At 40.0% G+C, this 14,385-nt stretch overlaps 1 protein-coding gene across 3 annotated transcripts in view; it reads right to left on the bottom strand.

Moving 5' to 3' along the window:
• The window catches only part of NFIA (nuclear factor I A), a 382,195-nt gene that overhangs the window by 47,012 nt on the left and 320,798 nt on the right, over positions 1-14,385 (bottom strand). For all 3 annotated transcript variants that reach the window (XM_003265156.3, XM_030812923.1, XM_030812924.1), the window contains exons 8-9: positions 6,952-7,130; positions 4,523-4,688 (exon numbers count right to left, since the gene is read on the bottom strand). In XM_003265156.3, coding sequence (XP_003265204.1) covers positions 4,523-4,688; positions 6,952-7,130 — 345 coding nt within the window. The remainder of the gene's footprint in view (positions 1-4,522; positions 4,689-6,951; positions 7,131-14,385) is intronic.

Here is a 14,385-nt window from a genome sequence, read left to right as displayed (position 1 = left end):
CCTCCCCCCTGTTTTTCTGGCCACAGCTGCAAAGTTTAGTATTAGTGCCAGAGGCAACTGATTAGTTAAAAAATACATACTCTGCTCCAGGCTGGCATCCATTTGTATTTCATTATAAGAGGATATTAAAAATGATGCCTTGGACTTTTAACCATCTACAGCACAGCACATCTGTTACCCCGTTTGTTCTGATAATCTGACTATGAGAGTGAGTACAGCAGTTAGTGTTATTCCCATTAACACATAAGGGAGTTGAGGTCTAGAAAAGTTGATAATACAGAAGGCACTTGGCATGTTTTCCTACTTTTATTTTTATTTATTTTTATATATATTTTTTGAAACAGGGTCTCGCTCTGTCACCCAGGCTGTAGTGCAGTGGTGTGATCTTGGTTCAGTATAGCCTCGACCTCCCGGGCTCAAGCATTTTTCCTGCCTTAGCCTTCCAAGTAGCTGAAACTACAGGTGCACGCCACCACGCCCAGCTAATTTTTGTATTTTTTGTAGAGATGGGGTTTCACCATGTTGCCCAGGCTGGTCTCGAATTCCTGAGCTCAAGAGATCTGCCCCTCCCTCCTAGGCCTCCCAAAGTGCTGGGTCTACAGGCGTGAGCCATGAAGCCCAGTCCCTATATTTATTTTTAGAATTGTATTTTATTGCAAGTCATCTGAAACTCCTAAATAGAAAAGGCTGTTTTACGTCACACAGTTTACATTTCTGAGAACAGCCTCCATTTCAGACGTTGAACTGTTGGGATGCTGAGCGCATGTACTGAATACCCTGTCATGACGTTCCTTCTTGCTAAAGTTGAGCTCTGATGAACTGACAAGATAAACAGAATCTACTCAACCTGTGTTTTTAATTTCTAAGAAAGCACCTGATTTCTGAAACTATGGTTTTGCCCTACATTTTTATCTAGTGGTAATCCAATTTTAGGCCCCCCAGCTGGTTTCAGAAGAAAAGTTCTATCTTCTCTTAAGACACCAGGATGTTATCTCTACTGAACAGCTTAGAAGTCAACTCCTCTAAAATATCTTTACCTGGAGGCCCACAGTGGACCAAACTCCCGCCCATGTCTTCTCGTTGCACCTATACACACCTTTATCCCAGTGTCGCCTGTGTAAACTGCCTGTTTACCTTTCCCTCAATAGATCCCCATTTCTTGAGAGCAGGGATCCATCATCTCTGAATCCCATGCACTAACACAGCCATGCCGCGTCATAGGTGCCTGATAGGTGCAGGCTGAATAAATGAATGAAGAAGGCAGTCATCAAAGATGAATGTTAAGGGAGGGGGAAACTACTTCACTCCTGATATTCATTCCCTTCCATCTACTCTTGGCTTCTCTCCACCCTCTCACCTATTACTCTCTAGGTTGTAAGAGCTTCAGAGGAAAAATTGGACATGACTAGTTCCCTACCACCCCGCCCCGTCTCTTCCCCTTTGGGGACAGGTGCTGGTGGGACGCACACTGCCACCTGCACCTTCAAGCCATCAGCTTTATAGGCTAGGGCGGACCATATGTAGGAAGGGCTGCTGTGGTCTAGCCCTGCCAGTGACCAGGTAGCTATGACGATGTAATTGGGAGTTCAGTGTTAGGAAGTCCCTGCCCACAGTTATAAACTGAATTCTCTCATAATCAAGGTAATATTTTGTCTTCTGGTTTTAAAAAATATTTTATTTATCAATTGGTTTAGAAATCAGTGCATGGGAGAGGATATTTTAAAATGAGGGCCCTTAAATCCCCTCCAAATAAGGATGAGTGGGCTTCAAGATTTTTAATTTGAAAGGCTTCTCCTATGCTATAAATTACAGCTCTCCCAGCCTAACACCATCTTGTTAGGAAAGCAGAAAATGGTAAGCAATAGTATGCTGTGAAACTACATATTACTATGAATTCATCATACCCTAGAAAAGCCTCTAGCTGAACAAGGGCTAAAATGAATGATGATAAAAACCTTTCTGTGTCATCGGTAGGACATTTTGTTTTGTCTATATTTCTAGAATCCCATGATTCAAAAAAGTAAGTATCAAATTGTCTGTATCAAGCTCTGGGACTCTTTCTCCTGATATTCTCTCACCCCCACCCCACCCCAAATCTTAAGTGCTGCTCTAACATGCAACCATATGAGTTGGATCTGCCAAGACTCCTTCTGTCCTTTGCCCCTTAGTGCTGACAGGATGCTTGAGGCTGGGCACAAGAGGATGATAGGTATCATCTTATACATAGCGCTTGGTTCAATCCATGGAGTGGAGTCCGGAACTGTGGACCCAAAGGCATCAACTCAATTTAGGGGTTGAGTAGCTTCTCCAAGTCCTACAGATATATTTTACCATTACCCAAGCCTGGAGCCTTCCACTATATAAGAGTTTGGGCAGATAATAAAATACTCCAATGATCAGAACTGATCTCACAACAAACATGCCAGGTAGATATTATCATCTACATTTTATGGAAGAGGAAATTGATTCAAAGAGAAACAGAGTTAGTAATTTGAAAGGTGGGCATTTGAGCCCCCATCCTTTAGACTTGAATAGCCACACATTACTATTTCCACTCTTCTGTTGTGCCTCAGCAGAGAGAGCCTCATTCCCGTTACTGAAAAACTCATTATGACACATGAGCCATTGAGAGTGGAGGTGAGGATCTGTTTCCATGGAATTGATGGCATATTACTATGCAGCTTTTAAAAGACTGTGGCAATGTCCTGCACAGACAGAGAGAAGACGAGCAGAAAATGGTATGCGGAGGCATGGACAGGGCACAATAGGCATAATCTGTAAGCCAACATCCTCACAGAACAGATGTAAGTAGAGTCTGGGGCAGTTATTTCTCTGACTTGTTTAAAGATGTTACATAAATACACAACAAGCAGAGCACTTATTGTGTATTTATGTGACATCTTTGAACAAGCCTCAAGCCTCTGAGAAGCAGAGGCTTTCCTTCTAAGCTGAGCTTCTAAGATCCATGGGCCAAGCCCAGCTTGCTTCTGTGTCATTGGGCGCTCAGGGTTTTCTCCTTTGTTGACAAGTGTTGAATCACCTCTTACCAAGAGAAGTAGGTCTTCCCTAGATTGCCCCTGGACCTTCAATCTTTTGGCTATTGATACAGAATCCACGCACAGTGCTGTTCATTTCTGCATATATTATCAACATGCATAAATACTGGATAACCCAAAGCTCACTCTCTGATGTGTCCATGAGGGCCTCTAGCCATCTGGGTTCTGTGCCCCCAGAATCAAATTCTATGAACATGGCTTAAACAGGGGCTCAGTTTTCTTCTTTGTCTCTTTCCCTCCTGTATTCACTATCATTATTATTCCAATACTGAAGGGAAGGAAGCTGAGAGGCCCAGAATCTTCATTCACTGTATTCATCCAGAGGACTGCCCAATCCTGATGCTTATGTCTACAACACACTCCCCACCATGTCCCGTTCCATTCTACACCAATTACTGTGGTTCAAGTTCTTGGCCTTAACACTTCTTTCCTATGCTGCTCTTACATCCTTTCTTCTGTAGATTCCTTGCCTCAGTCTCACTTCTTTTGACAACCCCCTTGAAGGCTTTCCTTAGGGTCACACTGCCACAGTTCCTATCCTTCTCTTATACTTTGCTGCCTCTTTCCAGCTTTAGGGAAGGTGCTCATCACACCACCTATCAAGGCTAGGGCATCCACCCCCTAGGAACTCCAGCCATCACTCTTTTTGTCATTATTCCAGGCACTAATAAAAGCCACATTTGTGCATTCAAACTATTTCTATCCCCTTGCCATCTCTAAAACATCAGGGAATATCTGGAGAATTATTCTCTCTCTAGTTCAAGTAATCATTCCCATCATCTAAAAGGGTTGTGAAATCTTATACTCTTTGATTAAATGTTCTCAGACTGTTCAGAGAAGAGCCAAGAGTTCTCTGCTCCTTCCATCCTACTCTCCCCTCTATCTCCGTACCCCAGCCCCCACCCCAACCTCTGCCAAACCTCATCATGCGACTGCCAGGGCTATTAGCTTTGATCTTCTGCCAGGCTCTTACTCTTAGTGAATGGTCAGTGTACACACCTTTGAGTTGATGCTTTGATCTAGACACTTTCTCCTATGTGATGTATGAGGTATATAACTTTCAAGTGCATTTCTCTTAGACTGCAAGTTCCTGGAAGGCAGGGCTGTCCGTAAGAATGAGGAACTTTTTCTAAGCAGAATCCATGTAAGTAGCTGCTGCTTGATGATGGGAACAGCATTTGAAATGCCTCAAATAATATACAAAATGTAATAGCTGGTAACTTGACTTCAGTCCTAAGTATGTAGCTACACCATGTCATCCGCCCAACACCCAGTGTTTTCCTCATCTGGTGGAGTACCCAAGAGCCGTGTTCACTTTGATTCTCGGTCTGGCAAACTCACGCTACAACATCACTGGGGATCTGTGCCTCTTTCTAGAGCCTATGCAGTGAGGGACAAACCCTAAGTGTGGATTCCAGCGCATACAGCTTTAGAAGTGACCGGCGCCTTGTCGCGGCCATACTTACTTGGTGACGTGGGGGAGGCTGCACCTCCTTCTGTTGACGTGGTCGGAGGCTTTGTGTCTGGCACCGGCAGAGGCACAGGCCTGGCCATCGGTGGTGGCGGTGGCGGTGGCAACATTGGGGTGGGAAGGAATGGGTTGTGCACCTTGCCTTGGCTGCTCCCATTGGGCTGTGAGGGTGGGGGGCAGAAAACACACATACAAGAAAAAGAAGAAAGAGACAGCAACCATTAGCTGCTTCTGAAAACAAAATATTCATCAGGCACCTTTAATGTAAATTACTAAGTATCTAGCTGCTTAAATTCTTCCCTAAGTCCATATGGAAATGTCCATTGTTGGGTTCTGCTCTTAAGGCATTTCACAAAAGTACTCTTAGCCGAATGTGCTCCATGCATCCTAAACTTATCTCTTGAACTACATTGTCCTTCTTTGCATCTGATTTCATAAAATCACCTGCCAATCACCACTCTGGATTCGTCACCTGAGTAACCAACTTTTGCTTGGAATGTTTTGTATTTTTCTGTATTAACTGCTACCCTCATTATCTTTCTCATGATTATTAAATATTTAATATCTAAGTGTTTTATGGACTGTGGCATTATTCCACTATGTTTCTTTACATAGATAGAATAAAGTTTCCTAAATATGCACTTGAGATAAAAAAGTAATATTTTATTTTCACTCTTCAAAGTTGATATTATATAACATTTAATAAATGTGTTAAGTGAACATAGAAAATTTTGTTCACATATTGTATAACATCAGGCACAGAAACTTTAGAATTCAGCTGTCAGAAGTCTGCTAGGGAAAAATATCACTTCTAATTTTGATTTAAATTATATAAGCATATGCCATAAGAGTCATATTTATTTTGCTGCCTGATGTTAAAACAACCAAATAACAGCTCTTTAACAAAAAATTCCCCTGTAAAGAGAGCAATAAAATCCATTTTATTTTCAATTTTTTCAAAATAGTTTCATGAAGAGAACTGCCTTAAGTCCTATAAAATTTTGATCAAAATGCAAAACCGGGCACTTGACAGTTATATAGGGTGTCAGGACTATTACAAAAATGGTTAAAAATTTAGAAGTCAGATGCTTGATGCTGGTGATCAGCTCAGTTTTTTCATTGTTTCCCAAGAGGCCTCTATTCAACCAACAACAACAGTTCACATTTAGTTCCCAATCAAAATTTGGTTGAAGGAGACTCTGCTGTCCCAGGCTTTTACATTTAAGCTTAATAATTCTACAGAGGCAGTCTCACTCCCCCATCAACATTTACTTATATATTTAGTATTGCTCCTCAAAGACTACCTCATCTGACGATCAGAACGCTGTGCTTTCTTGCCAGCAACTTTGCCTTTGCGTTATTTCTGAGTGGGCTGAGAGTCCATAAGTGAATGCTTTAGAATAAGCTAAGCAAATGAATATACAAGCAAAAAGAAAAGAGGCACCATATTGATTTGTTGTCTAGACAGAAATGTATCTGCTAACACATCACCAGACATTAGTCAAAGCTGCCTGTTCTGGCTCAGATATGCAGAATCAGGTATTTCTGCAAGTGAAAAAAATCGGTGACAGGATGGTGTGACATACTATCCTAAATCGGCCAGTAATAATTATGGCTAATCTGTAACTTCATGCGCAGTTATTAGTAGAAAAGGAAAATCAAATTTGGCTTTATGCTGGTCATTATTTATTATTATTGGCCTTGGGATACAGCTTTCCACTGTAAATATCTAATCCTATATTTGAAATAAAATTTCTGATTTTTAAAAATCACTTTTACATTTGGAATGCCATTTCAAATTGTGATTATTTGGTTTATTTGAGGAAAAATAAAAACATTCATGTGAAGCTATTGAACACTGTTTAACTTTATACCAAGATAAGTGGAAAAGATAATGACTTGCAGAAATAACAAACCATAATAAACTGTACTTTTAGCATCTTGAGTTCAAGTACTGGTCAACTTGATCTAAAGTGTTACAAGACTGTATTTTTCAAAAATATCAACTTAGTTGATCTGAAACATCTGTCCTCTTCATCTCTCTACCTCTCTCTACCGCCCCAAATCATTATTTAAAACTATTTGGTCTTTCTATTTTGTTAACTGTATGAGCCCTGGGGTGAGAATGCACGAGGTGGAATGACCAGCCCACAGAACTTAGAAGGTTATATAGTTCACCCTTGAGCTGATTTATATCCATAAACTTGACAGTTGCAAACTTAACACAAACACTGTTTTTAAACCCTGACTAATCACTCTTAGACCAAGTTAACTTTCCCACAATCTAGAATAAATATGACATTTGCCTGCAGTCAGTCAGCACAACATTAGAGCACAATGTCACATGATCATAAGGTCTCCCCTTGTTATTTTTTATATTCGGCTAACATTTCTAAAGAAATGGAAAAAAAGACGTTTCCTTACATTGAGGAACCCCACCTGTCCAGCCTGCTGACCAGCATCAGGGCAGACAAGTTGGACAAATTCTTTCAGCGTCTCCTGAGGGTGATAGCGGATGGCTGGGTGTGAGAAGTAAGGCCCAGGCTGCTGGATAATGGGTGATGTCGGGAAATGAAGAGTCGATGGTGTTGCATGCGGACTTGCTGCAGGAAAAGAAAACATCAGGGTTATGAAAAGAAAGACCTGCTTTGTCACAGTTGAACCCGATTCAACTTCCTCCTTTATTTCTCTTCCTGGCCCGATTCACAATATTGCTCATGTGACTGAATTTAACACTGGATAGGTCTGACAGATTTTCTTCCTTAAGGCTCTAAGACAAACATGGAGGTTAGATTAGGGTAGAGTTTCGAGCTGTCTTTCTATTTTCAGTGGACATGAGTTATAAAGGCATTAATAATCCTTGGTGAGGCTGAAGATTATTCATTACCTTAAGAGCCTTTTTAATGAAGCAAGCAATAAAAAATGTATTTGGTAGATTAGACCTGACTTAACTGACATTACATATGACAAATTCTAGTTTGCACATATGGATCCCCTTTCACGCTGAGCTATCCATAGACAATAATTCATTGTTAAAGCTCTTATACTCCTTTCAAGGAAATTTCTAGGGACTAATTCAGGATGAAAATTTTTTGAAGTACGTAGTAAATGATCACTTAATGAACCCATGCAATTTGGGTGCCTCACTTTACACGGATGGTTTATGTCGCCTTCAGATGCCATTTCAAAGCCAAACTCAGAAATGCATATATGTTAGAGCAGGGGAACCCTCAGGGTAAGCATGCAGTGACCCCTGCTAAAATGTTGGCCCTGTGCCCATAAAAACTCCTAAAAGACTCAGACAACTACTACTCCCTCACATTTGAACCCTGGTAAATTTCATGTGAACAAGATCACATTAGATTAAAAAAACTTAAGTGAGGTGCCTAATAACTTCTCTAAGAGAACTTTTGCCCTTGAATTAGAAGGATGATTGATAAAACTGGCTGGAGGATAAGAGCAGTGCATGGGAAGGCTGAAGATATTCAAACCAAGTCAAGCCAAGATAGCAGCTCTTGCTTCTCAATGAGAGCCAGAGAAACCTCTCCCAAATTAGAGGAGATGAGAGTATTTATCTTTCCTTTACTTTCTTTGGTTTAAATCTTTAAACTAAAAATCACAGGAATGTCCACATTTAGGAAAATAAGACCTTTCTAATACCAAGAATGACTCATAATACTGAAGAGAAACCCAGTAAGACAGGCCACCACTTCTACCACTATCCCACTTGCATGGCTAAGGGCTGTGAAAAAGGATGCACCTGTATTAGTTGCTGGGCATGGGTTCTTTGTTCCCTACCGGGATCTCCTCATGATTGGGGCACTTTCTGACTAATGACTGAAATGGCTCATGCTATAGGGTTCAGAGTGACATCTGTAGTTTTCAAAAAGCCTGGAAATGGGCGATTGGAGTGGAAGCAACTTTCCAATCCATGTCTTGCAGGTGGTCTGGTGAAACCCTTTAATTCATGCAATCTTTAATCTGCCCAATAAATATTCATAGGCTCCTACTATGGGCTCAAGAAACAAATCTGAGCCAAAACAGATGAAATTTTGCCATCGGTCATACAATTGAGGATTTCTCAAACATAACTTATTTGAATCAGAATTTTCATTACCTTCTCCTCTCAAGCTTACACTTCTCCCAGTCTTCTCCATCTTCGTAAATAGCTTTTCCACCCACTGCAATATCCCCAGAACTGAGTCTAGCACTCAATAAATATTTGTTGAATGTGCAGCGAATGACTGAATAAACAGAGGTTAATAAGATAATCATACCGTTAAACATAGAATAAAATTTGCTAAAACCAAAACTTGGTTTCTCCACCTGGTCAAGAGCCAGGGAGCTTTTAGAAAAATTGGTAAAACTGGCCTGGTACGGTGGCTCATGCCTGTAATCCCAGCACTTTGGGAGGCCGAGGCAGGCGGATCACGAGGTCAGGAGATCGAGACCACCCTGGCTAACACGGTGAAACCCCATCTCTACTAAAAATACAAAAAAGTTAGCCACGTGTGGTGGCAGATGCCTGTAGTTCCAGCTACTCCAGAGGCTGAGGCAGGAGAATGGCATGAACCTGGGAGGCAGATCTTGCAGTGAGCCGAGATTGTGCCACTGCACTCTAGCCTGGGCGACAGAGGGAGACTCCGTCTCAAAAAAAAAGAAAGAAGAAAAAAAAAGAAAAATGAGTAAAACTTAGGACTTCCTACAATGAATGATAAATCTTGGAATCTATTGTTATTGCTGAGTTAAAACCCACAAGCTAAAAAGTTAAATGGCTCTAGTCATCTCTTACTCTGCAAATTATGCCATTGGCTTTAAAGAATCAAAGGAATTTTTTCATCCAACATGGTACAGTCCTCCTTGCTGGTGGCAAAAAACTTTTACTCAGTACCCTGCATCTGATGGAATAGTCACTAGTTAAGGACAGAATGTGATATTTCCCAAACTGGGCTGAGAATATACTGAGCCTAACAAAACAAAACACTCAACTTTTGCAGGATGTCAAACACAAAGGTGCCAATTCTGCTGACAAGAGCCCCTGGTAGGCTGACCTTGAAGATAAAGTGCCGCTGCCTCAGGTGCTCAATGGAAAGTGATGGGTAATTGTTAGATTATGAAATCATGGTGGCCAACAGAGAATGCTGCCCAAAAAAGAAATTCACTTGAGCAAAGATCAAGCAGAACTGATCTTTAAAGAAACGAGATAGAAGAAATAACTCAAAAGCACCCTGTCATCTCCCCATTAACTGTTAATAAACATCCTTTCCCTCATTTTGTTGTTGTTAAATACGTAAAAGACAATCATTAGCAACTTAAATTTAGACCTTTATTTTTTATTTTACTAAAAACAATTTATTCACCATTTCCTTGTGGAATAGAGTTTAACACAAACACAAGAACATATGGTACTATATGGAATTAATTCTACAATGACTGATTTATAAGAATCAATTAATTCTTAATTAATACCAGGAAATCATTTAGCCTGTAGTTTCAAATTAGGCAATTGCCGAGTCTGCATTTTAAAGGGTCATCCTTTGCAACCCTTACTTTCTCATGCTTTGGACTTTCTGGTTCAGTCATCAGTTCACTGTGCAACTGGAGAGAAATCATTCAAGATCCTGAACCTTCATTTCTTCAAACAGAAAATAGTTACGTTACTGACATCACAAAGCTCTAGTAATTATTATTAAATAGATGCTGTTTCTCTGGATAACCTGCTGTTCATTTTCTACCAGACAATGAAACCCACTGAAACTCAGAATTAAGATTTCATCAATGCCTGCCTAACTTTGTTTTTCTTCTCTCCTATTTCTTGTTTTCTCTCTTCATCTTGGATATTTTTACTGCACCTAAGTTTTTATTTGTCTCAAATCATTTTAGAAAAAGCCATTGGGGTTAAATCAATTAAAGAGTAAAATTCATCAACTATATTTGGAGATGGCCAGATCAGGCTTTATAGAAAAAAACTACCATTATGAATTTGGCATGATGCTAAGGGAATGCACAAAGAATGGTATGAGTCCAGATTTTTGACGAAGAAAAACATGTCTTATGGATGTGTGTGTGTGAGTAGTTGACATGATAAAAAATTATAGCACATTATGTAAATGCATATTTAGATCCTTTAAAATGTGCATTATTTACTTGAGAGTCAATAAAGGCTTTTCTCAAGTGGTTACAGTTTATTGCAGTGCATCCATCTGTATCTACATTGATGTTAATACAATTTTGTGTATTAAAAGACACTACAAAACTGGCTGCTTCCGGCATCTAATACTCTTAGTACCCTAGGCCAGGAGCAGCAGAGAATGTCAGAAACACTTCACTCCTGATGGATCCCACTACTAGTTTAAACTTTAACGAGTGGCCAGACTTGTTTAAAACAACTGTTTGGGCTTTTCACAAAGAACACAAATAAGATAGGAAGGAAGGAAATTTGATCAGGTTTCTTTGGCTGCAATGGCACTGCCTACACATCCTGAACAAAGTAGCCACAACGAAAGAAACAGAGAGCCAGAATTTCCCAAAGGGTGTAATACTCAGCTATTTATTACAAAATGATCATATTACTGGATACTTTAAAAAACGAAAGCAGGTCAGTCAGGTTGGTTTACTTGTTCACTCCCTCCCCACCAGTCCAGCAGCCCACCAGTTCTTGAAAATCCTCTCTTGGTTTTAGTTTGAAGGAGAAAAAGTTAAAAATTCAAACAATTGAAAAAATACATATACATGTTTAACTCAAAAATGCTTCTTCCGTTAAAAGCAGAATTTATTAAGACTGAGAAAGGAGAAGGTCAAGATCATTATTGTATTATTGGATACGTTGCGAGACATCTGTAATACAACCAGTGATGCTTGGTCTGAGAGTCCACTATGGGGAGGAGGTCTTGTAGACACACAGAGTGCTCTTAAGAGGAGTCAGAACTAGTTAGGAAATCTAAGCGTGGGCCATATGAAATAAGATGGTATCAGGGAGCTGTGTCCAGACAAGCTTGGAATCTTGCATTTTTCTGCTTTTATAAGTCTTAGGGAAGAAAAAGAGATAGAAGAAGAAAGTAATCTCTTAGTATTTCCAGTAGTTTTTCTCAAGCTCAACCTCCAAGAACTCTAATAACTCTCACACATTTTCCCTCAAACCAAAATTTTATGGGTTGAAATATGTTCTTCTGTATTATAACCCTGACATTGCCTTAATTGCTTTATTCCTTGTCCATGAACCGTTGCAGATTCTCACACACTGGACAGAGACTTGGATTCTTTTCACGTTAGCTTTTGCTTTCTGGCATCAGCCTTTAAATCCCAGTCTCTCTTCTATGGGAGGCTCCAAAGAAAAGCTGTCAAGAGAGCAACACAAACAATAAAATCTAATCCTCCTTCAGGCGCAGTGTGCTCTTAAGGCAGTGTTATATACAGGCCTCTTCCCTCACAAGAGCGAATAATCACTCCTGAGCCCTGGCATCTGCAAAACTTCACAGTCTTCGTGTGAATCAATACAAAGGCAGTGGCAACAGGTGAGATTCCAAACAGTTTTTCTCTGTTAGCGCCATTATAAGAAAAACCTTCTTATCTGTCTTCAGAAATAAGATGTTCTTTAGATGAAAGTTACCATTTCCATAGAGTAAGGGTGGCATTAAGAACTCTTGACTACTCATAATTAGAAGTAAAAATTTGTAATACGGCAAAGCTTCCAAAGGAAAAGAAAATCAAAGAAAAAAATCCCACTTAAAAAACAAAAGATTTCCATAAGGGTAAATAGAACTTAAAAATGGCTTGGGTTGTCAACTGCTATGTATCTTGCTTCTTCAGAAATTCAAAACCACACTATATAACACCATTATACCCTACCTAAAGCTGAGAAATCTATCTTAATGGTCCATAGCCCTAATTTATAAATCATGCAGGAATCAGGCCTGCCATTTATGAAAGCTGAGAAGTTTGGAGTTATGGGATTTATTTTAACAGAGACACAAGGAAAGAAGAATTGGCAATGGTTTTCAAACCTTTAAGAGGTGATGTCTTTTCTAAATAACAAAGCTTTTTACTCGAGGTGAGCCAAGGTTTTTCAAAACATTGGGTACATATCTTTTAACATCACGAAGATGCACGTGAAAGGATCCGGATATGTCAATTGAGAGAAATACATGACATTGCTTGATAGCTTGCAAAACACCCGTGTTTTTGTATTACTGCTACCAGACAAAGTAACTTTATGCCACGATTAGTTTCCAAGATGGCTGATAGAGTCTATTCCACTTGAATTGAGGGGATTTTCTAAGAGATCAAATTCTAATGTCTTTTGGAAAAACAGAAAGAAAAAGAAAGACCCACACAAGAAAACGGAAGGCCAAAGTCTTTTAAAATTTTTACCTAGATCAATTTTAGCTACTTCAAGACCTTTGTTGCTGAAGGCCCTGGCTAAACCAGGAGTTGGCAAACATTTTCTGTAAAGACCAGATACTAAATAGTTTAGACTTTGCAGGCTATTATTGTCTCTGTTGCAACTGCTCAACTCCGCTGCTATGGTGCAGAAGCAGTCATAGACATTACATAAACAAATGAGTGCGGCTGTGTTCCAATAAAACTTTATTTTCAAATACAGGCAAAGGGCTAGTGGACCTGCGGGCCCAGCCATAGTTTTCCAGTCCCTGGTGTAGACCCACAAAATTCTTGTTCACTCTCCAAGCACCTGCTGTGCTCTGTGAGTCAGACACCTCACAATCACTACTAATTCCACCTCAGCTTTCTGAAGCTTTCCAAAGCAATCTGGTTGCCATTGATATCTCATTAACTCTCCATGGTAGCCTTTTGATTGTCTGTCTTCACCATCACTTAACATGCCTTGGTCTGTGCTGGCTGACCACATCCGTTTGTGTGTGTATAATTCTAAGTGAAACATATGACTCAGAAAAGCAGTGCAGTATATAATATAAGGACCAGGGCTTTGGAGTCAGATAGACATGAGTTTAAATTCTAAGCTCTATCACTTACGAGCTATGCTTCAGGTTGCTGAGCTTCTCTACAACTCAGTTTTGGCATCTGTCTAATGGGGCTAATAATACCTCATAGAGCTGTTGTGAAGATTAAACAAGACAATGTATATAAGGCACATGGCACAGTTTCTGACCACACAATTAAGTGATCGATAGCTTCTTTTGTAGTATGATAGTACTATCATAGACAAGAATGGGACAGGCAATGAATACATTGAAATTTGCTCCTGTGTGCTAGGACCTGTTCTGATTGTAGAATACATGAAAGAAAGGAGTGGTGGAACAAGAGGTACTGGTTGCTCGCCTGTCTCTTGGACAAAAAAGTACATAAATATTGACAAAATGGTATATACTATCAGTATGGATATGACATGAGGGCCTTGAAAATAATTCCACAAACAACAAAACGAAAAGTAAAAGCCACAATAGCAGTAGCAACAATCTTGACCTAATAATCATAGATACCATAGATATCTAAGTAAAGATAAAAGTTCTTTAAAGACCTAGACAAATAAAGAGTCTTTGCTGACCAAATATACTGTGAATTCCTGCCTTTACTTAAATTTCAGACTGTGAGACTTAACCCAGAAGCTTAGAACTATGGGGCCATCTCCCTTTAGATGCTATTTTTCACTTAGACCTACAATCCTTGAGTGTCCATACTGACCTCCCTCTTCACCATGTAGGCCCCTGCCAACCGGGCATTATTATTATTATTTTGTTTTTGGAGACAGAGTCTCACTCTGTCACCTAGGATGGAGTGTAGTGGCGCAATCTCTGCTCACTGCAACCTCCGCCTTCCGGGTTCAAGCAATTCTCCTGCCTTAGGCTCCCGAGTAGCTGGGACTACAGGTGCCTGCCATCA

The sequence above is a fragment of the Nomascus leucogenys genome, chromosome 5, assembly GCF_006542625.1.
Source record: "Nomascus leucogenys isolate Asia chromosome 5, Asia_NLE_v1, whole genome shotgun sequence".
In the NCBI taxonomy this organism is placed as follows: Eukaryota; Metazoa; Chordata; class Mammalia; order Primates; family Hylobatidae; genus Nomascus; species Nomascus leucogenys.
Note: the sequence above shows the minus strand (reverse complement) of the source record. Positions and strands in the feature narration are given on the sequence as shown.